The following is a 26030-nucleotide window of genomic DNA, read 5'->3' as shown; positions in this document are numbered from 1 at the left end:
GGTCCTGAGGACTCAAACCCAGGGCTTCATGCATGTTAGGCGAGCACTCTAGCACTAAGCCACATTACATTCCCAGCCCTCATTAGGTTTTATCTAATTACAAAAGCACTTTGTGCTTAATGTTGAAAACTTAGAAAAGTGGGAGTAAAAAGTTCCCTTCGTCACATCTTATAAAGTTAGCAGCTGTTAACATTTTGGCATATGTCTTTCCAGACTTTTCTCTATGTAGATATGCTCCATTTTTGTAATCTGGAAGAAAAAAAAACAAACATTTAAGAGACAAAACCTTGGTTCTTTAGTCTTCAATTTTATTTCTGTTTTGAAACAACTTGGAAGTGTTCCTAACAGCAAGGGCCTATCCAGGCATTCCGGGCACCCCGGCCAGGGCTGGGGTAACACTGCAGGAACTCCCCCTTTCTCACACCAACTATCGAGCCTGTTTGCACTCTAGAGACTAGGGTCAGAAGATGGTGTCCAGTTAGAGAGGGGAGGGAGGACTAAGGGTCATCATGGACCTGCTGGGCTCCCACAGCGCCCTTTGTTAGTCTCGGGGTGTCTGGGGGTTTGGAAGCATGCTGACAGGCTGTGGGAGGGCGTGGAGAGGGGGCTCCTGAACTCCTCCCGCCTCATCTGTTCTGGGGCCGGCCAGTCAGAGCCCCTACCTCTTGCTGGGCTTAGTGCTCTGCCATTACAAGATGGTCTGTGCCAGACTGTGGTACCCCTGCATGCTGAAAGGGGTGACCAGACTCAGGGAAGCACCCTCCTCACCACCTCACCCAGCCTACGCAGGATGGGGAATCAGGAAGGTGACAAGGATTCAGACCTGAGTGTCCCACCATCTCCTGCCGCAGGGCTTGGGACCTGACAACTAACCCTTTACCGAATCTCACCTAAAAGGGAATAGTACAAGGGCGTCTCTGTGACTCAGGAGAAAATCTGGCATTTAAACCCAAGCATGGTGGGCACTGCTGAGCTCCCCAGGCGAGAGGAGCTAAATGCATCTTGCACTGAAGCAACAGTGGAGAGAGGGGGAGAAGGTAGGCGCCCACAGGGCTAGACCTACCCTCCCCCACTGCAATTCATGTCCATGGTAACCATGGAAACATAACCACCACCAGCACCCCTCTTTCCAGATGCCTGGGTTCAGGCAACCAGGTCTGGCCTACTTCCTCCAAGCCAAGGCCTGAACTGATGTCAGGTCGGCTAGAGTGGTTGCAGGAAGAACTGGGATTGGGCGATTTGGTCAGTCCAGGTGCCAGCGGTCTGGGAGGGCTACCACAGGAGCCTCCATACCTTGCTGCCTGGGCTGGGGTCAGCCAGCACAGCGGCCAGCAGAACCAGAGGCTGACAGCTCCAGGTACCCTCTGTCTGCGGGCTAACAGCTACTGTGGGGCAGTAGCCCTTGCTGTAGGAGCAGCAGCCTCTGGGTCTCATTGATGGGACTCTCTGGCTGCTGCTCCACCTGCCCAGTGGGCTCAGTTGGACCTCCGGGGCTGAAGATGTACCGACAGTCACTGGGGGTACCTCCTACTGCCCCCACATTACTGCCATCTCCATCTCCAGCCCCACTGCTAGGCTGGCTGGGCAGCTCCAGGCTACCTCCCTCAGCAAGCTGCTCTGCGCTCTCAATGTTGATGTACAAAGGGTCCTGGCTGGTGGACAGCACAGACAGGTGGCCCAGGATGGTCTCCAGCTCCATTCGCAGGCAGGTGAAGCTCGGGCGCTGCTTTGGGTCTGCGTTCCAGCACTGGTACATGAGATCATACCTGGGGTAGAAAGGAGGAGGAGGGGTGGTATTGGTCCTAACACAGAGGCCTCATAATCATATGGCACTGGGATTGAAGAGAAAACAATGTTCTAGTGGACGAGGTTTACTACGGATCAGGCATCCTTTTAAGTCTTCTATGTTTAAGGAAACCTAGACTTAGAGTCAGGGTTACTTTTTTGGGCGGGGGGGGGGGGAGGGAGGGGTCAGTCTTGGGGCTTGAACTCTGGGCCTGGGCACTGCTCGCAGCTCTTCAGCTCAAGGCAAGCACTCTACCACTTGAGCCACTGCACCACTTCCAGTTTTCTGGTGGTTCCCTGCAGATAGTCTCACGGACTTTCCTGCCCAGGCTGGGTTTGAACTGGATCCTCAGATCTCAGCCTCCTGAGTAGGTAGAATTACAGGCGTGAACCACCGGCTTCCGGCTTCAGGGTTACTTTTTTAGGGGTAGATTTGAACATTTGTACACATTTTGTCCCTAGTCAACATGAGGCAGCACCCACTCAGGTACTGTTAAACTCTCACTGCCTACAGATACCTTTGCATGCTTCTAGCCCTGTTTCCCTGACAGGAACACTTTTGTGCATACTATTTTAGGAGTCGCACAGACTCTGCGAAGCCTTTCACTGGTTCCAAGGAATGACTCTGGTGAGAAAAACAAATAACCAAAGACTCTCCAAAATCTAAGTGGAAAGTGTCTGAGACCAGGTGTGATCAGAGCATGTGCCTGGCTCTTGCCGATGCCCATGACAAAAGTCCCAAGCAGTGTCTCATGTACCAGCTCTAATGACAGGGCCCCTTGTAATAGGAAGAATCATGCCGGACCCAAATGGACTGTGGGAACTGATCCAAAGCCATGGGTGCATGGCCAGACATTCTCCAGGCTCTGCTAGGAGCCACTGGCACCTGTCCATCAGGTGGCCTGGTGGGAAGCTAGTGTCCACCCACCCTTTACTGACAGGTGTTGGAGTGGGTGTCACTCCAGCCTGGGAGGGAGCTGAGCCAGGGTTTGTTTCTACTCCCACTATAGCTTCTGTAGCTTCAGGTGAAGGCTGAGGGAGGCTGAAGCTTTGGGGAGATAGGAGCTTCCAAGAGGACAGAGCTGGTTCCTGCACTTGAATTTCCCCCTCAGGTACAGGTGAAGTACCCACAGCCTGCTCCCAGCATTTCCAATCCTGTGCCCTAGAGAAGGATGCCACTGTAAAGGATTAGCCTTCCGGCTGGGAAGGTGGCTCAGTGGTAGAGCATTTGCCTTGCATGCATGAGGCCCTGGGTTCGATTCCACAGCACCACATAAGCAAAAAGAAAAAAGGTGGAAGTGGCACTGTGGCTCAAGTGGTAGAGCGCTAACCTTGAGCTGAAGAGCTGAGGGACAGCATCGAGGCCCAGAGTTCAGGCCCCATGACCAGACCCCCCCCAAAAAAAAAAAACTCAGAAAGGATTAGCCTTCCTCTGCTTCTCCTGGTCTTGACAATCCTACAGCAACTAAGGGAACACAAATCCCCTGGATAACTGTGCATTCCTTCCTATGGATTCTAGCTAAAGTTCTTTGGGAACCCAGAGGCTTGGACAGAGTCAAGAAGTAAGACTATAACAGACCAATCGTACTTGGTTTCATGGTTGAGGGCACATACTCTAATTAAACCACGGGGGATGGGGGGGTGGTTACTGGTAAGGTATCTCAGTGGTAGAGTGCTTGCCTAGCTATGAAGCCCTGGGTTCAATTCCTCAGTATCACATAAACAAAAAAAGCTGGAAGTGGCACTGTGCCTCAAGTGGTAGAGCGCCAGCCTTGAGCAAAAAAGATAGCTCAGGGACAGTGCCCAGGTCCTGAATTCAAGCCCAGGACTGGCAAAAACAACAACAACAAAACAAACAAACAAAAACAATAATAACAGGGATCTAGGTTCAAATACCAGCTCACTCACTTAATATCTGTGTGACCTTGGCTATGTTACTTAACCTCTTTAATCCTATTTCCTCATGTACAAAGCAGGAGGTGAGGGGGAAAATAAGTCTTTTCCTGATAGGGTTGGAGGAAGATTACATGAAATATCTAAAGTATCCAACTGCTAGCAGAAGCACTAACATGGCTCACAGTATAGTTAGGCCGTGCCCTGTTCCCACGGCCTTGCACTTGCAACAAGGAGGTAGCTTCTTTCTTCCCAGCATCTCGGGTCCCCTCTACCTTCTACTCCCTCAAGAGAAGGCCAAGACCAGGAGAGGATTGTGGCTCTGTGCCAAGCAAGGACAAAGTGAAGCAGCTCAGTTTTTCCCCAGCTGTAGGTAATCCTATCTGAAGAGGATGCCACCAGACCAAAAGGTTTTCTCAGACTAGCTGGGTCCCAGGGAGGAGGCAGGAGTCAGTGCCAGTCAACTCTGTGCCTTCTTACCCTTGGGTTTCCCAGCTCTTCCCTAGAAACTGGGGAAAATAAAGTTACATTGCATATAAATAGGGAGGGAGTCATCTTTCTCTGTAGCTACAAAAACATTTCTACAAATAAAAAAAAGGGGGCTGGGAAGGTGGCTCAGTGGTAGAGTGCTTGCCTCGCATGCATGAGGCCCTGGGTTCAATTCCTCAGCACCACATAAGCAGAAAAACCTGGAAGTGGTGCTGTGGGCTCAAGTGGTAGAGTGCTGGCTTTGAGCTGAATAGTTCAGGGACAGCATTCAGGCCCAGAGTTCAGGCCCCATGCCCGACAAAAAAAAAAAAAAAGAAAAGAAAAGAAAAAAAAAGCAAGCAAGCAGACAAGTAAGCAAGCTGGGCACTGGTGGCTCATGCCTATACCTAGCTTCTCAGGAGGCTGAGATCTGAGGATGGGGATTCAAAGCCAGCCCAAGCAGAGGAGTCTGAGAGACTCTTACTTCCAATTAGCCAGCAATTAGCTGGAAGTGGAAGTGTGGCTAAAGTGGTAGAATACCAGCCTTGAGTAAAAATGTGAAACAAGAGTGTAAGACCGGAAGTGGTGCTGTGGCTCAAGCAGTAGAGCGCTCTCCTTGAGCTGAGGAGCGCAGGGACAGCACCCAAATCCAGAGTTTAAGCCCCACGGCCAGAAAAAAAAAAAAGTTATTGATATTGGCTGGGCACTGGTGGTTCACACCTGTAATCCTAGTTACTCAGGAGGCTGAGATCTGAGGATTGTGGTTCAAAGCCAGCCCAGGCAGGAAAGACCATAAGATTCCTATCTCCAATAAACCACAAGAAAACCGGAAGTGGCGCTGTAGCTCAAGTGGTAGAGCACTCGCCTTGATGAGCTGAAGAGCTGAGGGACAGCGCCCAAGTCCAGAGTTCAAGCCCCATGACAGACAAAAAAAAAAAAAGTGTAAGACCCCAAGTTCAAGACTTAGCACATACAGATGTGCGTGCGTATGCAAGCACACGCGCATACATACATACGGAAAGGCCCACTTGCGGTTATAACCTGCCCCAGGGACCGTGGTGACAGCTATTAAGCCAAAACTCCAGGTCCCATTTCCATTTCCATCTCCTTCCCAGGGTACTCACACATCCTCCATGCAGTCTGGAGGCTGTTTCAGGCGGTTCCCGCCAATGAGGTAGTTGTAAATCTCAGCATTTTCGATGCCAGCATATGGCGTCTGCCCACGAGTAATGATCTCCCACATGGTCACTCCGAAGGCCCACTGGTACAAAATTGAAGGACAGGGTGTCATCAGGTTTCCTGAGCTAAGCAGGTCATAGCTCTGGGGTTTGGGAGCCTTACAACTAGACAGAGAACAGACCTGGCCAGCTCTTGGGGGTCCCACAGGTCCACCCACACTGGAGTCCACACTGCCTGCATTACCACCAAGTGTCACTGTGCTGCTGCTCACCACATCACTGTGCACAGTGTACAGGTTGTCAGCCAGGCTCTCCAACGCCAGCCACTTGACAGGCAACTTGGACGCACAGCCCTGACGGTAGTAGTCCCCGCTGTAGATTTTCCGAGAGAGTCCAAAGTCAGCCACACATACTGTCATGTCCTCCGCAAGCCTGAGAAAGGTATTGGAGGGCAAGGTCAGCACTCCCCTGTGCTCACAGCCTCACTAAAGCCAGGGTGTTTGCCTCCAGGCTGTCTCCATGCACAGCAGGCTGTCCTCATGCAGGAGCTAACAAACCATCATCCTGGCACTAGCTGCCCACCAGCCTGAGCCCTCCAGAATTCCTACATGCAGTTTCGAGCAGCCAGGTCTCGATGGATGAAGTTCCGGGAGCTCAGGTACTCCATGCCGCAGGCAATGTCCACCATGAAGCGGATCAGGGTCTGAAGGGGCAGGTTCTGGTAGGCAGATAAGGCAAGATCAGGTTGGTCCTGCCCACTCAGCTAGGGTAGGATAAATGGGGTTCCCTGGCAAGAAAGCCGAAAGATCGTCCCCAAAATCATTGAAAGGAGGAGAGGATGGAGGCTAGGATGTTTTGGCAAGTCTGAGAAAGAGCCCAAGAGCCAAGATAGTAGCCTGAAGCTCCACAAGTCCTTCTTCCAGGAAGGCTGTAGTCTGGTGTAAAATTCCCACAGGGCTTCATTCAGAAGGAAGCAGCGATAAATGAAGCCACTCGGAGTGCTCCCCGCTCCCAACCAACTCCACACACCCAACCCATCAAGCCCCTCGCTCCAGGGCTTCGTTCCTCTCTAGGAAAAGATCTCAGACCCTTTACCCCAGGCCACTCCCACCTCAGGCACTTACAAAAGGGTTCTCCCCAATCCGAGAGGCAAGAAGGAAGGCGTGCAAGTCCCCATGCTTCATGAAGGGCAGGATGACCATGGGGATAGGGAGTCGACCTTTAGCTCTGCTCCGGAGGCTTACCCCTAGGGACAAGGAGAATCAGACTGAAGGGCAGGATGACCACGGGGGATAGGGAGCTGACCTTTACCCTGCTCCAGAGGCTCACCCTAGGGACAGGGAAATCAGTTGGACACGTAAAAACAGCTCAGGTCCCCACCTATCTGTCCCCACCTGCTGGGTACGTCCCTCCTACATCCCAGTTTGTGCTATTTTTTCTTATGGGTTCTGCTATGGTCTGAGGACTACCAGGAAAGGTCCTGGCTACTGCTCTCAGATCCCAGAGCATCTTCCCTTCCCTTTGCCTGCCCACATGAGCAGGTTTCATGTGCAGACCTTTGAACTAGGTCTTGGAACACAGCTCCTTACCCGGAGCAGGGTAGGACATTTGCCAACACCCTGCCTGCTACTGGACCACCAGCTTCCTCACCATGTAAATGCCAACTGCTCTCCTCCAGGCTGCCCTCTTTTGTTGATGGACCATATTTTTAGCCCTCTTCTATATCTACCTCCCCCACAGTGGGCTCACCAACAAGCTTGGCCACGTGTGGATGGTCAAACTCCTTCATGCAAGCTGCTTCCCTGAGGAACTCTTCAATGTCGCTGGAGGCAATGATGTCAGCTGGAAGCAGTGGGTGGGGGAAGGGAGTGAAATGAGATGGTCCCCAGCTCTGACAGAGACTCCAAAGTCCAAAGTCTTTTCCTTCAAAAGTCCTGAGCTTTTGGACTGGGTGTGGCGCAAATGGTAGAACATAAGCTCCAAGACTCAAGTTCAAAACTCAGTATCTCTCTGTTTCTTATCTATGTCTCTCACTCACACACCCAAGTTCTGAGCTTCACAGGGGAGCAGACAAACAGTTTAGCAATGAGCAGAACTGGCCACGGAATAGTACTATGCAACAAATTCTCCACTTGCAGCTCAAACAACCCAAACTGTTATCATTGCAAGAAAGAATTCAGAGGACAGTGACTGCTGCCGGCAGAGAGCAATGCGGGGGAGCAAATCTTTGTGTGGGTTTGTGCTTCTGAATTATTCATGTGGCACAGACAGCATCTGTATTAGTGTCCACTAGCTCACCTCACCTTGCAAATCTTAAACGAAAACAGCTTACTCCAGGATCACTCCAGAACCCCTATTCTCCTATTCTCCACTTACCTTTCAGCATCTTTACAGCCACTTTCACAAAGGAGCCATCTTCCTGCTTCAATTGGGCCTCCCGCACAGACCCAAACTCTCCTAGAAATGGAGATAGTGAGAAGGGGGTCTCTCATCAGCCTCTGGGGCCACTGGAGGAGGCCAAAGCAGATCATGCTGGCAATAACTACCCCACAGTCTTTATCTTTTTTTTTTTTTTTTTTTGTCAGTCATGGGGCTTGAACTCTGGGCCTGGGCACTGTCCCTGAGCTCTTCAGCTCAAAGCTAGCGCTCTACCACTTGAGTCACAGCGCCACCTCCTATATTTTTCTGCTTGTGTGGTACTAAGGAATTGAACACATGGCCTCATGCATGCAAGGCAAGCATGCTACCACTGAGCACCTTCCAGCCCCAACAGTCTTTGTCTTTAGCCACCATGCATTCCCCAAACCTCCCCATAAGCCTACAACATAATTAATTGTATCTTCTTTATGGGAGTTGATCCAAACTCATGCCCTCAATATGACAGGAACAACCAGAGCCAGACTACGAGGTCAAACTCATGCCAGCCCTATACCGTCAACATACCTTTGCCCAACATCCGGCCTAGGGTGAACTGCTGCTCTGGGATGAGCACATCTTCCAACTTGTCCTTCAGTTCATCACTGATGCCCAGGCTATCCACTGCAGGGAAGAGGTGAGAACGGGATTCAGCCTGGCCTCTTTTTTTAGGTCTAAGACTGGAACTCCAACTCAGTACCTGACAGTTTTGTTCATTGGCTAGTGCTCTACAAACTGAACCATGTCTCCAACCCCTCAACCTTGCCCCTTGATCCAAGAGTCAAACCTCCGCCTGCCTCTCTTCGAGCTACTGAGGAACTTGGCTGGCACCCAGTGCAGGTGGTACATCCCCCCGAGGCAGGTCTGTGTGCATTTTCACTACTCTGAACCTCACACTCATCATGATTCATACATGGACCAAATTAAAGAGTTGGTAAGAGGCTGCAGGTGAGGAATGAAGTAACCCAGATTTCCTCTCATGAGTCGCCCACCACTCACGTGTGGCCTCAATTCGTTCAGGCCTTTCTCGGTTGAAAGACCGGGCAGCTCGGAAGTGAACGGCTGGCTCCCCGCGGGCCATGACACTGTCAAAGGCTTGCCTAAAGGGAAACCCAGGACTTGGGATCAGTTCCAAGTCTTTGTCAGCACTTGCCTCTCCCTCCACGGCTCCACTCCCTTACCCAAACCGAGTCTCCTTCCGCCTCTTCCGAAGGAGGATGAGGGCCAGTGCAGCAGCGGTCACCAGGGCCGTGAGCACACCCAGCACCACAGGCACCCAGGATGTGCGGCTGTGAGGAGGGCCCTGCTGCCCTGTGGGAGGGAGGGGCAGTGGCATGAACTAGGCTGACACTGAGGCCCTTTAGAACTTTCCCAGGATCAGGGGCTAGGAGTGACACATATCTGCAATTCCAGCTACTCAGTTGGTGGTAATTGGGAAGATCAATGTTCAAAGCCAGGGTTGGGAAAGTGGCTCCGTGGTAGAGTGCTTGCCTTGCATGCATGAGGCCCTGGGTTCAATTCTTCAGCACCACATAAGCAGAAAAAGCTGGAAGTGGAGCTGTGGCTCAAGTGGTAGAGTACTGACCTTGAGCTGAAAAGCTGAGGGGCAGCACCCAGGCCCAGAGTTCAGGCCCCGTGACCGACAAAAACAACAAATAAATAAACAAACAAAAAATATGAAAAAAATGTTCAAAGCCAGCCCAGGCAAAAAGTTAGTGAGCCTACATCTTAATTAAAAGTTTAGAATGGTAGCACATGCCTGTCATTCCAACAATGTAGGAGGAATAGGTAGGAGGATCATAATCCAGGAAAGCCTGGACAAAAATGTGAAATGCTGTCTGAAAAAAATAACGAAAGCAAAAAGAGCTGGAGATGTAGCTCATGTGACAGAACACCTGCAAGGCAAGCGCAAGGTCCTGAGTTCAGACCCCATTACCACCCAAATAAGAAAACTATGGGGCGAAGGTGGCTCAGCAGTATGCATGCATGAGGCCCTGGGTTCGATTCCTCAGCACCACATACACAGAAAGGGCGGAAGTGGAGCTTTGGCTCAAGCAGTAGAGCTGAAGAGCTCAAGGACAGCGCCCAGGCCTAGTTTTCAAGCCCCATGACCGACCAAAAAAAAAAAAAAAAAAAGAAAGAAAAATATCTGTCCCACGATGGCCACTTGGCCTGACCAAAAGACTTCCTAAGTTAATAAGCATCCCATTGAAAGAGGCTGCCAAGGAAGATTCAAAAGTTCCTATACTGACTGTTACAGGCCCTGGTGGCCATGACCTATAGTAAGACCAGGGGCTTCTGTGCCAGGTCTGGGGTGAGAAGAGGGAAATGAAATATAAACATCAACCCTGGTCTCAACTGGCTGACTTTAAGTTTGGGGCCTACTAAGAGATCAAGCACCACCAGCCTCCTCCCTCTCCCCCAGGAGGCTTTGAAGGCTCTGATCCCTTGGCCCAGGCCCCGACCTGCCTCACCTGCATGATCGTGAGATGACACTATTAATGGCTGACTCCAGGGCCCACAGCCAACTTCATTGGAGACGCACACACGAACAATCAGGTCCTTCTGGGGATCCCAATCTGTGAGATTGGCCATGGTCCCCTCCACAGTCAGCTCACCCTGCAGCAAGGAAACACCCCACCCCAGGCTGAGCCAGAGGACAAGGCCTCCGGCTGGCGCTGGGAGGACACAGAAAGGCCTAGCCAGGAACACGGGAGTCTGGGGAGCTGTGAGTGTAGGGGCTGTGGGAACACAACCTTCAGGGAGTCATCGCATTCCTGCTCTGGGCTGTGGGGCTGAGGCCAATCCAGAACACAAACAAGGCTCAGCACCCGTGGGGGATGGGAAGGGATTGGGCTGAGGACAAAGCCTTATCTGTGGCCTCCCTCAGCTGCAGAGGGGAGGAGAATATGTTCCTACAGCACATGCAAAGTGACCCCCAAGCAATTCCCAATACACGATCCCTACAAGACTCAGTAAGGAGAGGAGCTTGCTTGCCTAGGGGCAAGAAGGAGTGCATTCCCAGAGCGTGGTGGGAGGCCCAGGACCCCCAGAGACAGACATTCTAAAACTCTTCAAGTCCTCCAGCCCTGGGCTAACTCTCTAGGAGAGAAAGTGGAGGAGTACTTACCTGGGTTCCATTGTCTTGAACCCAGGACAGCTGATAAGGTCCCAGGGGGGCTTCAAAAGGACCCTCAGGGATAACTTCTTCCCACTCCAGGATGAGGCCTGAGTCTGTGCGAATGGCATGGAGGTTCTGGGGAGCACTGGCTGGGGCTGTACCCAAAGAGACAAAGTTGCTAAGACCTCTCAGTCCTTCTGTTGCACTACCCCACACTGATCTCTGGACAACAGCTAAACACTGAGCAGCTCTGAGAACGAAGGATAGGGGAAGGTTTGCTCTCGGATCACAGGGATCCCACCCAGGAGGGTGGTGACAGCCCCAGGGAGTCCCAGGTTACAGTCCCATAGCCAGGCCAGCATCCAGACAACAGCTAGAGAACAAGGCAAGTTCCTGCCTTAGTATCTTACTTATGCCCTATTTTTTCCCCTAGATGTTTACATGAATTCTTCTTTTTCCTTCAGACCTCACTTGCACCTCTTTAGGAAGCTGTTCTTGACCACCCAGAGCAATTCTCATCACATTAGCCAATCTTCTCCAGTTTGCTTATCTGTTCCACCCACAAGAACTACATACAATCCGGCATGTAAAGCGTGCACAGATGCTCAGTACATGTCCACTCAGCTCAGTAGATCATTCACCCCAGGCTGAACGAAGCCTACCTTTCCCTCTTAGCCACTCTCAATCAACTGCATGCACAACTCCAGCCAAGCCCACCTCTCTCTTCTCCCATCCTGCCCAACCTTCTTACCCAGACCCTTTGTCTGAAAGGGCACCCAGTCAGCATAGGGGGACGGTCCCAAGGCATTGGCACAGCGCACCCTGAGGCTGTAGTTGGTGGCAGGCACCAGGTCCCGAAGCAGGCAGGTAAAAGGTGGCACAGGGACGACAACAGCCAGGACTTCCCAGTCTCCTGGGGCCTGTGTCACCTTCAGAAGAGCAAAGAATCAAGGATGTAAAAGGAGGCACAAGCATGGTCCTGCACTCAGGTCCTGTACCCCCATGGCTTTGCAGAAGCTCTTCCTTAGGCTTGTCCTGGCAAAGCCCTACTGGTCCTTTAAGAGTCAGGTGCTAGAATGTGTGGCTAGCCAGTACTGAGTTCATATCTCAGTACTGCAAAGGAAAAAAAAAATGTTTCAACGTAACTATCATTTTCTTGAGGAAAACCATTCTGAAGTATGCCAGAAAACTCCGCTTGTTCCTCTGTAATTGGTTCTTGTCACAGAGTGCCTGTCATTTGTTGTAACTGTTTACCTGCCATCTCAAAGTCTCTCAGTGCATCTCAGGATAAGCTTAGGACACTTTGAACCATCTGCTTCTCACCACACATTTTTGGGGACACAGGGCCAGAGTACAATCCTTGATCAAGGTTAGAGGGCTGCATATTTAAACATCAGTCATCTAATTCTTTCCTATTTTTTCAGCAACTGAAGATTGTGCCTTCCACATGCAAACTGTTATGCTAGGCTCCACTGCATCTCCATCCTAAGTATCTATACTGGGATATCTGGGAAGGGGGCTCAGTGGTAGAGTGCTTGCCTTGCCTGCATGGGGCCCTGAGTTCGAGTCCTCAGCACCACATAAGCAGAAAAAGCCAGAAGTGACGCTGTGGCTCAAGTGGTAGAGCACTAGCCTTGGGCTGAAGAGCTGAGGGACAGAGCCCAGGCTCAGGCCCCATAATTGGCAAAAAAACAAAAACCAAAAAACATCTAGAACCGGACGCTGGTGGCTCATACCTATAATCCTAGCTACTCTGGAGGCTGAGATCTGAGGATCACAGTTCAAAGCCAGCCCTGGCAGGAAAGTCTGTGAGACTCTTATCTCTAATTAACCACCAGAAAACCAGAAGTAGTACTATGGCTCAAGTGGTAGAGTGATAGCTTTGAGCTAAAGAGTTTAGGAGAGTGCCCAGACCCAGGGATCAAGCCCCACAACTGACAATAAATAAATAAATCTGGAAAGTCAGGCTTACATTTGTAAATCTCCATATACTTAGAGTCAAGTCAGAGCAGGTGGTGCCCATGGAAGACCTGTCTTCCAGGCAAGGGTCTGCATTCTATTAAACCTTAAGTGTCCAAGGATGGACAATGCTGCCTGCATACCCAGGCTTGGTCTCGTTTGTCTATCCAAGGCTGCCATTTGGTCTTAAATGTACACATATCACTGTGGTCCACCCTTGGGAGCTGACCCAGCAATGAAGAGGCTCACACAGGCCCTGGTCATACCAGGGCCCAACCCCTCAGAGTGAGAGATGCTGATATGTAGAGTATGCTCACTCTGGATAGGCCTGTCCTCTTGACCCTGCAGGCTTTGCCCAGGAACAGTGTTGTAGCTAAAGTTGGTAGAATGACCCAAAGGAACTAATTAGTTTAGTTGCTCTACAACTTGAGTCATGCCTTTAGCAAAGCAGGAACTGCTAAGAACAGTTTGGAAATATTCAGCTTGAATCCCTTGAAAAAATATGAAGATTGCCTTGTTTGGGGAGCAGATGCCCACTTTTTTTTTTTTTAACTCTCCAAGTCTTAGGTTCTCCTGTGTCCACCTGTTTTCTTTGGGATGGCTGGTGGGAGGAGTATAAGATTGCAGAGCATCAGATAAATCAAAAGTTTTCACCCATGTCAGCAAAACTCTTCTAGGGAGGCAGTCTATAGAGCTTAGTAAAGCTCTTGCCTAAGACATGTGAGGCCCTGGATTCAATCCCCAGCACTGCAAGGAAAGAACAAAAGAAAAAAGAAAAGGAAAGAAAGAAGGAAGGAAGGGACAATCTTTTGGTATTCCCCACCCTCATCTGTTCAAGTGATTGGCTTTCCAGCCTGCAGAATGTACAGGTTTGAGCCAGTCTGCAGTCTTCATTACCAGAGCATGCCATGGGTCTTCCTGCTAAGAAGCAATATCTAAGAGTGTGGCAGGGCTAGTGAGTGTGATACCACAGTTACCAAGTGCCAGGCCAGACAGCCAGAATAAAGTGGTTAAGTCCCAGAGAGCCTGCAGGGCTCATCCCAGCCTACCTGCACTGTACAGGATTGGAGCAGGGCCCGGCCATCAGCACCTGGCATCCAGGCCACACTAGCATTGCTGCTGGAGAGCTTCGTCACTGTGATGTTGAAGGGAGCAGCAGGTGGTGCTGTGGATAGAGACCCCAGCGTCAGTAAGGATGTGGAAGAGGGAGCAGAAGGCCTGGCTTCAAGGTGCACCTATTAGTGTCATCCAGTGGTAAGTGGACCAGAGAAGATGACTAGAGGATGGACCACACAGGCTCTGAAGTCAGACCTCTGGGCGGGGGATGGGGAGATGGGGGCCTGTGACACAGTGGTGCACAAGCCAGAAATCAGTAGGGCACAACTGCTCATACTTGGGAGAATGACTAGGTTGTGGAGAGACTACCTCTCTCTGAATAAGGAGCCCTGGCCAAAGAACAAGATAAGATGGCATGTGGGGGTGGCTCTGGGGCCTTGGGAGATACAAAAGGAGAGAGGCAGCTGCCACTGCAGTCACAGACAAGCTTCTCCACGTGCTGGCTTCCCCCCTCCCTTCCCCCCTCCGTCAGTGCGCCAGCCCTTTGGGTCTCCTCTGTGATCTGCCAGGTTGCTTCCCCTGCCCGTTCAAGTGGCGGAAACAAGGTTGAGCGGGAGCCTTGACCATCTCCCGCTGGCTCCTTCTCCTCCCCCCGCCCCGCACTCTGCTGCTTCGTGATGGGAAATCTGCTGTGACGTCAGGATTCTATTCTTAGCCACAGCAGGCTCTCAGGTGCTCCCACTAGAAATGGTAGATGGGCTAACTACCCCTCACTCGGAGATCCAGGCCTGGCTGGGGAAAGCTGCTGCACCCCACAACGGTTCTAATGATAATAAGAGGTGAGAGTGCCCCTGCCTGACCCCCGAGGTCCTACCTTGGAGGCGAACAATGGCTGAGCGAGAAGTGGCCAGCCCTTTTATGTTGTGGGCTTCGCAGGAAAACTCGGTGCTCTGGGTCACTCCTGGGGCCAGAAAAACCTCAATCAGTCCCTCAAGCACACATCCCATTTGGGGTAGGCTTGGGGAGGGAGGGCACTCAGGTTCAGACCTGAAAAATACTCCAGCCAACGGAAGGGGCAGGATAGAGGAGTGCAGCGAAGTGGAATAAGGACTGTGCAGTCTAATGAGCTTGGTTGAGGCCTCTGTTTTCTCATCTCTCAAATGGGAGAATTTTGCGCATCAGGTAAGTGATGTAAAGAGCACTGCACATAGTAAGCCCTTGAGAAATGTTATATGACACCTCCCACCTTCCTGCCATCTCCCACGGATGGCACAGAGCTGCCTCCCTTTCCTGGCCACTCCTTTATCAGGCATACCAGGCCTTTGTTGTTTGTTCTGTGCCCAGTTGTTGTTGTAGTTGCAGATTCTTTGACTCACAGTAGTTCTCAGCTCCTTATGTATGTCTAACCCCTCTTCCCCAATTATTCTCAGTGTTTTCTGAGCTGGAAAGGTGACTTCTATCTCCTTTGTGTTCCCTCAGTCCCCTGTGGTGCCCAGCGCAGTGTGGTATGTGCAGTAGGAGTTTCTTGAGTGCTTATTATAGAGAAGGCTGCCCGAGGGTCGTAACCACGCACATCTGGAGGGAAACAGCTGAACCAGGCTCCACTCTGAAGAGGGACTGCCCTTACTCCAGCAGGTCCTACAGTCTACCTTTTCTCAAACTCCAAACTGCTGGAGACTGGGTGGATGAGAATCCCTTTCTTCTCACTTTTCCACACAGGAGACCAAGCTCTAATTCTCTCTCTCTCTTTTTTTTTTTTTTTTTTTTTTGGTCCAGTTCAAACCTCAACCAGAAACAGTAAACTAAGTTGTGTTTTTGTTTTTTTTCACAGATGGGCAAGTCTTTTTTTTGGTTGGTCCTGGGGCTGGGGGCTGTCCCTCAGCTCTTTAGCTCAAGGCTAATGTTCTACCATTTGAACCACAGTACCACTTCTGTTTTCTCAGAGATAAGAGTCACGGAGTTTCCTGCCTGGGCTGGCTTTGAACTGCGATCCTCAGATCTCAGCCTCCTGAGTAGCTAGGATTACAGGCGTGAGCCACCAGCGCCTGACTATGGACAAGTCTTTTTTTTTGATCGTGGGGCCTGAACTCTGGACCTAGGTGCTGTCCTTCAGCTCTCCAGCTCAAGGCTCGTGCTCTACCACTTGAGCCACAGCGTCACTTCCAGCTTTTTCTGCTTTTGTGGTGCTGAGGAATTGAACCCAGGGGCCTCATGCATGCAAGGCAAGCGCTCTACCACTGAGCCACCTTCCCAGCCCTATGGGCAAGTCTTAAAAACATGCGATAGAAGTGCCCAAAAAGCTGGGCGCTGATGGCTCACACCTGTAATCCTAGCTACTCAGGAGGCTGAGATCTGAGGATCTCGGTTCAAAGCCAGCCCAGGCAGGAAAGACCGTGAGACTCCTATCTCCAATAAACCACCAGAAAACCGGAAGTGGTGCTGTAGCTCAAGTGGTAGAGCGCTTGCCTTGAGCTGAAGAGGGACTGCACTCAGGCCCAGAGTTCAAGCCCCAAGACCAACAACAAAAAAAAAAGTGCCCAAGAATTTGAGGGCTCAGGAAGGTTTGCAGGCGTGGCTGCTTTGGGTTTAACTGTGGAAGTATGGACAGACACAGTTATTAGGGAAAACATCTGGAGTTTCTGGAGAGGGTTTCAAGGAGAGGAGGCCCCTGTATTTTTATGCCACCCTGCCTCTCTCCTTTACCCCCTCCCTCCATTTTTCTCTGTGCAGCCTGAGAGTCTTGTCTTTTCCCTGTCTGGCAGACACTCCTCCCTAGCTCTGTGTGGGCTGATTTCTAGCTACTTCCCCTGGGAGGGAGGGGGAGGGGGATGGGTGCCCCTGGTCTCACACAATTCCTTTCCCAGGACCAGTTGTGCATGGTCTGGACTACTATGAAGGAGGCAAGGAGGCCCATGGCACCGGCAGCACCAGCAGGCACCAGCACGGGCAGCATCTTAAGCAATCGCAGCAGGATGGCCAGTAATCAGCCCTCCCAGCCAGCCTAACACACCTGAATAATGAGCTCAGCAATGGTACAGCTCACACATCCAGGAATCTGGGTTTGTTCTGGACTCAACAGCAAACTCAGATCCTAACTCTGTCAGGCTCACCATAAGCAAGAACCCAGCTCAAAGCCCCCTCCAAGGGCTGCTCACCTGTTACATTTAAAACGGAGGGAGAGGGAGCAGGTCCCCCAACCTTTGTGTGTCCTCTCCACCAGATAATGGTGACAGGCTCAGGGGGACCCACGGCCTCACAAGACAGTTGGAAAGGGGCATTAGGTGGAACTGCCAGATCTTTTGGCTCCACAGTGAAAAATGGCACACCTGGGAAGAGAAAGGAGTGGGAGTAAGGCTTGCCACCTCTTAGCATCCTACTGCCCAGATGACAAGCGTGCTTCCCACGTGAAGTCCTCTATGCAGAAGGCCCCCCACAGGCTCCTTAGCGGTGCGGTGCGGCAAACTGCAAAACAGGTGTCATACTTGGGGACAGGGGTGTTTCTATTCATCAACTTCCTTAGGCATAGCTTTTCTGCTGCCCCCTTACATGAGGTAGATTCTGCAGGCTCCCACACTCCCCTCCCAGACCTGCTCTGACAGCCTTTCTCAGAGTAAAGCAGGAGGCTGGGGTGAGGGGAGAGTTGGAGGAGGGGCTAGCAGCGGGAGGAGTGGGTGGGCACTTTCCAGAGTTCTGCTGGCAGACCTCAGCTCTTGTTCAGGGCCTTTGTTACTTTCTTAGTCACTTTGTTTTCTAGGGCTGAGCAGCTCTGAGCTCCTGCAGCTGCAGAGCCTTTCTCCCTTCCCCCACCTTTCCTCACCCCTCCCCCTGCTGGTTGGGCCACTTGATTAGGACAGAGTCCAGACCCAGATAAGTGCTTGAAGCTAGCTGCTCGGACCACTGAAAGTGGGGGCACTCTGTAGGTTGTGGGCCCTTTTGGTTCTTGGAGAGCCACAATCTAGTAGGTGGGGGTTTCTGATGTCTGGGTGGGCCTCGGGCAGCCCCGCTTCCACTGAGTTCCTCACTCTTCTTCAGAGGTCTGGTCACTGGAAGACAACACCTGCCCCAGGCCAACACGCCCACATGGCTGTGCCTCCTCACCTTCTACCGTGAGCCACACTGGCTGGGAGATCTCGGTTTCTCCCCCATCCTCCACTTGGCACCAGTACCGGCCCGCATCAGAACGCTCTACTGACTTCAGGCTGTGGAAACAGACACCAGGCTTGTTTGCCAGGGTCAACAGGGGAAGATCTGCTAGGTAGAATTGGTGGGTTCATTCTGCCCTACTTCTGGAAGATTCCACAGGTGGCCAAATTTTAAAACTACACACATCTGGATACAGCAAAAGCCCCAGGCTGGCCTCCCACACCTTTCTCCACAGCCCTGCACCTGAGGAAGCCAATCCAGTGCTGCTCGCTGACTGAGATGTACACCTGGTTCCCATTGTGGACCACAGCCCCGTCCTTCATCCAGTGGATGTCAGGCTCCTCCAGCCCCTCTACGCTGCAGTTGAGCTTCACTGGCTGTCCCTGAGACACTGTCATCTTCACTGGGGCGCCCATGAGCTTCAGGCCTGAGGGGAGGAAGGAGAGTGTGTCAGCCTGTTTGAGAGGGACCCTGCCTAAGGTATCTCTCAGAACGTAGCTTCTGTGACTTGGGGCTCATTCTCTGCCAACAAGGAAGCAGAGGCAGGACAGCCTGAACCTGGGCTGGGGCCAGGGGTATGACAAACTCTCCAGGTGTCATTTCTGTCACTGCCATGCTTCCCTTAGTGCTAAGGACCACTTCCCCATAGCTGCCTAGTGCCCAGCTACCAAAATTACCGCAGTGACAGCTAAAGCAGTGGGGAGCTGTGGCCTCCAGTGTAAGCACTGCCCTGCGAAATCAGTGCAACACCCAACCAGTTCAACAGGCTGCCAGCTCTCCACCCAAGGTGTCAGCCCAGCCCCTGAATTGCTGCCTGCACCCCATCCTGCAAAATGAGGAAGGCTGAGGAAGGGAGGGAGGGGGTGCTCCCCTCAAGTGGAGAACATATGGCTACAAAACCACGTCAGATCAAACACATGGCAGCCTTCCTGACAGCCGCTTGCTCTATTAATACCTGAATGTGTGCAGGGGTGGGTGCTAGGAAGGTGGGAGGCAGAAAGGAGGGGTGGGGTCCTCAGCAGGAGCCCAAGATCCCTAAGCCCCTGGAACCTTAACCTCTGCTCTGGCCTCCTGACGTGTGTTTATGCAGATGGGCAGGCGAACTATCGGCACAGATGAAATCAAGTCGGGGTTCTTCCTGCCCTTTGCTGTGTGTCTCTAGGCCAATTCCGGAGACATTCTGAGCATCAGATACACACCTTTCGGCTACACCCTTTCCCTGCCCATCCCCAAGACTGACATGGCGAGAAACACTGTCAAGACAAGATGCCTGTTGGGGGGGGGGGGCTTGCTGCCCTGCCCTGAGTCTGCACCCTACTCCCTTCGCTCCCTCAGGACGAGTCGCAGGAGGGAGGGACAGCCTCACACTCCAGATGCACCAGCGCTCCCAGACGTGCACGGTGTAAACTTGGGGACCGAGGTGCGGCACGAAGCGCTCCTGCCGCCCGCGGTGCCTCAGTGGGCGCGGAGAAGCCCCGCCAAGACCAGCGACCTCATCCCGGGCCGGGGGGTCTGGACCTGGCCGGGCACCCCCGCGAGCAGAAGGCTCGAGGGAGCCCCTTGGTGCCCAGACCGTGTGGTTTCACCGCGGGACCCTCCCGAGTGCGGCAGGGCAGACCGGGTCCACAGGACCGAGGAGGAGGAGGGAACAAACAACTAGGGAGACCAAGGCGGGAAAATCCAGTCCCGACGCCCCCGGCGCAGCCCCCTCTCCGCGCGCCCCGCTCCCTCTCCCGGCCGCCCCTCCACAAGAGCTCCGGGCGCGAGAAAGTTGGGGGCGGGGGCTCCGGCTGGAGATCCGGCCGCCGACACCCGCGGCGCCCCCGAGCCCGGCCTTCCGGCCCGGGTCCCCCGGCCCCGATCTCCGGCCCGCCCAGGCCCGGGTCTCACCCGGCCGCGGTCCCCGGGCTCCGACCCCGGCCGCGCCCCTCCGCAGCGCCCCCCCCCCACACCCGGGCCGGCCGGTACCTGCGGCCGCGGACTCCGGGAGCAGCAGCGAGGCCAGACCCGCTAGCAGTAGCAGCAGCAGCGGCGGCGGCGGCGGCGGCGGCGGTGGCGGGAGCCCCGGCCGCCCCATGCTCCGCCTCAGCGCCATCGGCGGCGACGCCGCACCATGCCGGGCCCGGCCCGCGAGCGAGCGCCGGGAGGAGGGCCGAGGAGGAGGGGCGGGAGCGGAGGGGCCGGCCGGGGAGGGGCAGGGGCCGGCCCGGGGCGGGGGGCGGCGCCGGCCCGGGCCCGCGGGGACCCGCGTCCGCGGCGAGGGGCGGCCGGCCGCGTCAGCAGCGCGGGGTCCTCGGGGCCGCCGCTGGGCCACCGCGCTCCTTCCACTGCCGTCGCCGCCGTCGCCGCCGCCGCCGCCGCCGCCGCCGCTGATTCATGTTCTCCCCGAGCCGCCGCCTCCTCCCGGCCCGCCCCGGGCCCGCGCCGCCCCCCCCGCGGGGCCTGGGAGGCTCGCGCCCCGCCGCCCGGCCCGCGCGCGCCGGCCCCGCCGCCGGCCCCCCGGCCCTGGCCCCGGATGGGCACCCCGGCCACGCCCCTCCTCTCCCCAAATCTTGAAGCCCGGCCTCGTGGGTCTCCGGGCGTCCTACCCCACGCCACCGCTGTCCTCGCTCATCTTCCCAGGCGCGTTCCCGCTCGAGTGTTTCCAGCCCCGCTCGGCAGTCGCGAGGTGGTCCCCACCCAGCTCCCCGGGCGGCCCGTGCCGGGGCCAAGGACCAGGCACCCCGGGTTTGGGGGCTGCCACCCTCCCAACTGCTTTCTCTGCTCCCCCCACCCCCGCCCCCTTCCTTCCTCCAGGACGTGGTGTGAAAGTTGCTTTGTTGTTATCCAATCAAACACCAGCTATTACTCGAAGATCGCCCAGCACACAGTGGGCACGCCATAAACAAACGAACCGATCCCTGTTGAATGAATGAATGAATGAATGAGTGAATGAATGAATGAAGACTGCCTCAGTCTTGGCCACACTAGCGCTCACTGGGGGTGGCCCGAGCCTACAGGCAGAAATCCAGTTAGGCAGAGCTGGTACCAAACCACGCCCACCAAGTTTCGGGGTCCTGGTCCCGCCTCCGCCGGCACCCCCTGTCCCCCGGAGCGCACCACAGAAGGCCCTCGGCAGAGGTCCTGGGTGCGCAGACTCCCGCTGAGGTCGCCCTACTGGATCTTTCCAGGGATTCTCCCTCCCTGAGCAAGCAGCAGCCTGCCTCCTCTTCCACTTGGCCCCGTCAGCGCTTGTTTATTAATTATCCTAATGATAACAGCAGTGCTGGCGGCGATCGGATCCGGCTGGGGGCGCCCCCAGGCGGCAGCACAAGTCTGCAGCACAGGCAGAGAGGTCCAGGGTTGCACACCAGGGCCTGGGGCCTGAGGTCATGTTTAGCTTACAGGGCACCATGAGTCAGTTTCAGGACTCTTTGAAGAAGGAAAGGACTTGTTCCTTTCCAGGAACCACAGCTCCTGAGTTTGAGTTGTCAGACAACAAACAGTCTAAGGCTTAAGCTAGAAGGACCCTCAGGTTTAGCACTTGGCCACCTGTCAAGATGGCTACCTTGCAGCCGGTCACCAGTGGCTCACACCTGTAATCAGGAGGCTGAGATCTGAAGATGCCATTTGAAGCCACCCTGGGCAGCAAAGTCAGTGCTGTGAAACTCTGATCTCTAACCACCAAAGCTGGAAGCATAGCTATGGCTAAAGTAGTGGAGTATCAGCATTAATCACAAAAGCTAAACGACAGCTCCCAGACCCTGAGTTCAAGCCCCAGTACCAGCACAGCCCTGCCACCCCCCACCCCATGACTAGTCGGCTCTGTTCTCTGGAAGGGACTTCAAATTTCCTGTGAAGGGGGGATTTGTGATTCCAGTGGACACTGGAAAGACGTCTCCTGGAGGCTATTGAGCCCAGAGCCCAAACTCAGCTTCCACTTGACTTCCTTCATTCCCTCCCTCATCACTTGCTGAGCTGAAGGAATCCCAGCCCAAGGGCCATCCTTTGCCATCAGTCAAATGCCACAGATGCCTCTGCATTCTCCACCTCTGGCCTTTACAGACTTCCCTGTCCATCCCAACACCTGAGACACATCACCATCAGCCCAAGCAGCTGGGGTAGAGAAGCCCCAAATGACATCCTGTTTCCCCTCCTCCTAGCTAGAAATCTTACCCAACTCTTCCTATTTCTACTAACCTAACAGGAATAGGAGAGAAACCTGTGGGGTTCTAGACCTCTGGCTTTTCCACTCCTATAGAGGGTGCTTTGTTGCTGAGCTCTTACAACCCACTTGTCCTGCCTATCTTCCCCACCTTTCTCTCTCTCAATCTGAGGGCACAGTATGGGAATGTGTTTCTGGGAGTAGGTGAGCAGGTGTGATTTTTTCGGAAGAGATGTGTGGGTGGCTGAGAGGGTGTGCATTGTGATGTATGAGGGTGTGCATTTGTGCAAATTCTAAATATGACTGACACTTTGTGGGTGGATTGGGAGAAAGTATGTGTGTGTCTGTGTGTGACTGCCTGAGGTTGGCTGCCTGAGCAAATGCATGACTGCAAAAGCTCCTTCCTTTCATAAATGCATTGCTTTGAAGCTAACTAATCAAATCAACAGGAAATGTATTTGACCTAACGCTGAAGCAACTGTCCCCCGGAGTTCCTGTCCTCAGAACAGAACCAGAGCTAGCTAGCTAGCTATCCCAGGGGAGGAGACAAGGGACTGGGTGCAGGGATAGAAGGTGGCTGAGTGAGAGGGAGGGCCAGGGGCCCTTTTATGGACAGATCTAGTTAAGGCTACGGCTTCTTCCTACTTTTTTTTTTTTTTTTTTTTCGGTTGTGGGGCCTGAACTCTGGGCCTGGGTGCTGTCCCTCAGTTTTTCAGCTCAAGGCTAACGCTCTACCACTTGAGCCACAGCGCCACTTCCAGCTTTTTCTGCTTATGTGGTGCTGAGGAATCAAACCCAGGGCCTCATACATGCAAGACAAGCACTCTACCACTGAGCCACCTTCCCAGCCCTCTGGCTTCTTCCTACTTTTTAGGCTCTTGTTACTCTCTGCTATTTATTTGCAGTGATAGATATTGAACCTTTTTGCCTTGGATGGCTTTAAACTGTGATCCTTCTTCTCTTAGCCTTCAAAATACCTAGGATTACAAGCATGAACCATCAGTGTTGAGTGTGGCCCTCTGCCTTTTATGGCCCAGAACTGCTCACAGAGGCAAGGATCCAGAGAAGACAAAAGTAAGCCTGGAAATGAAGTTACTGAGCCTGGGAACAGGTGGCTCATGTCTATAATCTTAGCTACTCAGGAGACTAAGATCTGAAGATCACGGTTTGATGCTGGCAGCGACAGAAAAGCCTTTGACACTGACTCCAGAAACAAAAAAAGAGGCACTGGAGGCATGGCTCAAGTAATAGAGGCCAGCCAGAAATGGAAAAAGCTGAATGCTCAAGGTCCTGAGTTGAAGCCCTGGCACCAGCACAAACAAAAACATTGCCCACAGTAGCAGATCTCACAGATACCAACTTTCAGTGGTCCTAGGAAGTGGCTGCTTTTTCAGATTCAAGGTTTCTCCTCCCTACCTGAATGAGAAAATAAAGGAGAGTTATAAACCATGGCAGTTCTCACTGACCCTAGGTCAAAGACTCATTCTTTCCTAACTACTAGCTTATGAGGTAAGAGGTGGCAGGTCTTACTAAAGGAATGTGGCAGGCCACAGAGAATATCTGCCTTTGGGGCTTGCAGAAAATTTGCCTGTAGCTACAGTTCCCAGGGTGGTGGGAACTGACGTGAAACCTGTCAAACATTAAGGCAAAGATGATGACCTGCCTTACCCCCAGGAAGGTATGCACCTACTTTGACTTACAGCCACAGGGGCACTCTCAAATGAGCACATTTCTCCCGAAAAGCAAATTTAGGAGTAGGAAGGAAACAGTAGGGTTGGGGGGTTTCAGGAAGACAGGCTCAAATATAGGAAAGAAAAATTGTTCTCTTCAAAATTTCATCTGGAGAAGCCAAGCACTGGTGTCATCCTAGCTACTCAGGAGGCCGAGATCTGAGGAACACAGTTCAAAGCCATCCCAGGCCAGGAAAGTCTGTGAGACTCTTATCTCCAATAAACCACTAGAAAACCTGAAGCGGTGCTGTGGCTCAAGTGGTAGAGTGCTTGCCTTGAGCTGAAGAGTTGAGGGACAGTGCCCAGGCCCAGAGTTCAAGCCCCATAACTGACAAAAAGAAAAAGAGTTCAGCCGGGTGCCGGTGGCTCACGCCTGTAATCCTAACTACTCAGGAGGCTGAGATCTGAGGATCCAGGTTCAAAGCCAGCCCGGGCCAGGAAAGTCTGTGAGACTCTTATCTCCAATAAACCACCAGAAAACCTGAAGTGGCGCTGTAGTTCAAGTGGTAGAGCGCTAGTCTTGAGCTGAAGAGCTAAGGGACAGCGCTCAAGCCCAGAGTTCAAGCCCCACGAACGACAAAAAAAAAAAAAAAGAGTTCAGGAACTCAGGCAGAAGTTCAAGCCCCCCAAACCACAAATATCAAAACAAAACAAAACAGAAACACCTCACCCAAGCCAGGACTAGTGGGACATGTTTGTAGTCTTAACTACTTGGAATGTTGAAGTGTGAGTTCTTTTGAACCCAGGAATTTATGACCAGCATACATAACATAGAGACCTCAAGCTAAAACAATAAACCCATTTATATAACATACAGATGGTTACACATGGAAAAATATATAGAGATGCATATTATATACAATAGTACAAACATATACATTTGCTGTCATCTCTCAAGGGCCTAAAATGAAAGACTTCCCACTAGCAGAGAGCACATCTAGCATCCAGATCCTAGATTTGTGTGTGTGTCTGTGTGCATACACATGTGCTGGTCTTGGGGCTTGGACTCAGGGTCTGGGCACTGTCTCTGAGCTTTTTTTGCTCAAGGCTAGCACTCTACCACTTGACCTATAACTTCATTTCCAGCTTTTTTGTGGTTAACTAGAGATAAGAGTCTCATGGAGTTGCGCCAGTGGCTCATGCCTGTAATCCTAGATACTCAGAAGGCTGAGATCTGAAGATTGCAGCTCAAAGCCAGCTCAGGCAGGAAAGTGAGACTCTTATATCCAATAAATCACTCAGAAAAAGCCAAAAGTGGCTTATAGCTCAAGTGGTAGAATGCTAGCCTTGAGCACAGAGAGGCTCAGGAACAGAGGCCAGATTCTGAGTTCAAGCCCCAGGACTGGCTTTAAAAAAAAAAAAAAGTCTCATGGAATTTCCTTCCTGGGCTGACTTCAAACTGCAGCCCTCCGATCTCAGCTTCTAGAGTAGCTAGGATTGCTTCTAGAGTAGCTAGGATTACAGACGTGAGCCCAGATTTTTATTTTTGAGACATCTGGGATTACAGGACTGTCACCACACCTTGCTGATCCGGACCTGTGGTGTGACGAGGTAATCATGTCACACAAGTGATGGATGGGGATTGGTTTAGATTACTAGGGATTCCGTGTTCAGTGAGCAGACTTGGTGGGCAAAGGTTTTAGAGTTGGCTCTGCTTTGGCTATAAAGGAATAAAGGAAGAGAAAGACCTTGTGGACTTGGGGGAACATGGAAGGGGCGGGGGGGGGGTGGACTTCCAAGGTGTGAGGCCCTGGCATGAACTAAGGCAAGAGGCTTGGGAAGGGAGACCCTAGCTGACAATGCGGCTGCTTTCTTCTCACCATTCCTGCAGGGTCTCTGGAAGTGCTTTCTTTGGGCCCAGTACCTGGATACCTCCTGGCTGGTTCATAAACGCCACTGGGCGGTCGCACTAGGGTGGGCGCGGGGGGCCTGGGTAGAGGCCGCGGGGAGCGCCGAGGGGCTTCTGAGGTGGCTCTCGCGCCCGCCGCGGGTGTCGTACGTGTGGAAGGGCCCGTGCCTGCAGGGCATCAAAATGAAGGTCGGGGTGCAGCTCTCGTGGGATGAGACCCTGTGGCCACTCGGCGGGTTGAGCAGCGGGCAGCGACGGGACGCCGCGCCGCTCCGGGCTCCACACCTCC

At 52.9% G+C, this 26030-nt stretch overlaps 1 protein-coding gene across 3 annotated transcripts; it reads right to left on the bottom strand.

The window, feature by feature from the left end:
- Window positions 1-287: 287 nt before the first annotated feature.
- Window positions 288-25817, bottom strand: Tyro3 (TYRO3 protein tyrosine kinase). Of its 3 annotated transcripts, none has more exons than XM_070005850.1 (19): window positions 25713-25817; window positions 18262-18445; window positions 17974-18074; window positions 17031-17201; window positions 14750-14836; window positions 13869-13984; window positions 11612-11789; window positions 10870-11015; window positions 10214-10358; window positions 8921-9050; window positions 8739-8839; window positions 8268-8363; window positions 7701-7781; window positions 7074-7166; window positions 6449-6570; window positions 5933-6042; window positions 5597-5756; window positions 5271-5407; window positions 288-1766 (listed from the first exon to the last, which is right to left on the bottom strand). In XM_070005850.1, the coding sequence occupies exons 2-19, from the start codon at window positions 18432-18434 to the stop codon at window positions 1376-1378; spliced, it is 2538 nt and encodes an 845-aa protein (XP_069861951.1). In that variant the 5' UTR covers window positions 18435-18445; window positions 25713-25817; the 3' UTR covers window positions 288-1375. The 3 variants fall into 3 exon arrangements, with proteins under 3 accessions (XP_069861951.1, XP_069861952.1, XP_069861950.1); XM_070005851.1 differs by lacking the exon at window positions 25713-25817 and adding an exon at window positions 20607-20628; XM_070005849.1 differs by lacking the exon at window positions 25713-25817 and adding an exon at window positions 19987-20094.
- Window positions 25818-26030: the final 213 nt, after the last annotated feature.

Source organism: Dipodomys merriami, unplaced genomic scaffold, assembly GCF_024711535.1.
Source record: "Dipodomys merriami isolate MVZ:Mamm:240054 unplaced genomic scaffold, mDipMer1.0.p SCAF_69, whole genome shotgun sequence".
Classification (NCBI taxonomy): Eukaryota; Metazoa; Chordata; class Mammalia; order Rodentia; family Heteromyidae; genus Dipodomys; species Dipodomys merriami.
Note: the sequence above shows the minus strand (reverse complement) of the source record. Positions and strands in the feature narration are given on the sequence as shown.

What these genes read in the sequence shown, in the direction of transcription:
- Tyro3 (XM_070005850.1), bottom strand. Translation starts at nt 18,434, where the DNA reads ATGGGCGCCCCAGTGAAGATGACAGTGTCTCAGGGACAGCCAGTGAAG. An exon ending in TCCAATCCTGTACAGTGCAG is followed by an intron (nt 11,790 to 13,868) that starts GTAGGCTGGGAT and finishes GCTCTTCTGAAG; the next exon opens with GTGACACAGGCCCCAGGAGA. An exon ending in ACACTGTGCACAGTGATGTG is followed by an intron (nt 5,408 to 5,596) that starts GTGAGCAGCAGC and finishes ATTTTGTACCAG; the next exon opens with TGGGCCTTCGGAGTGACCAT.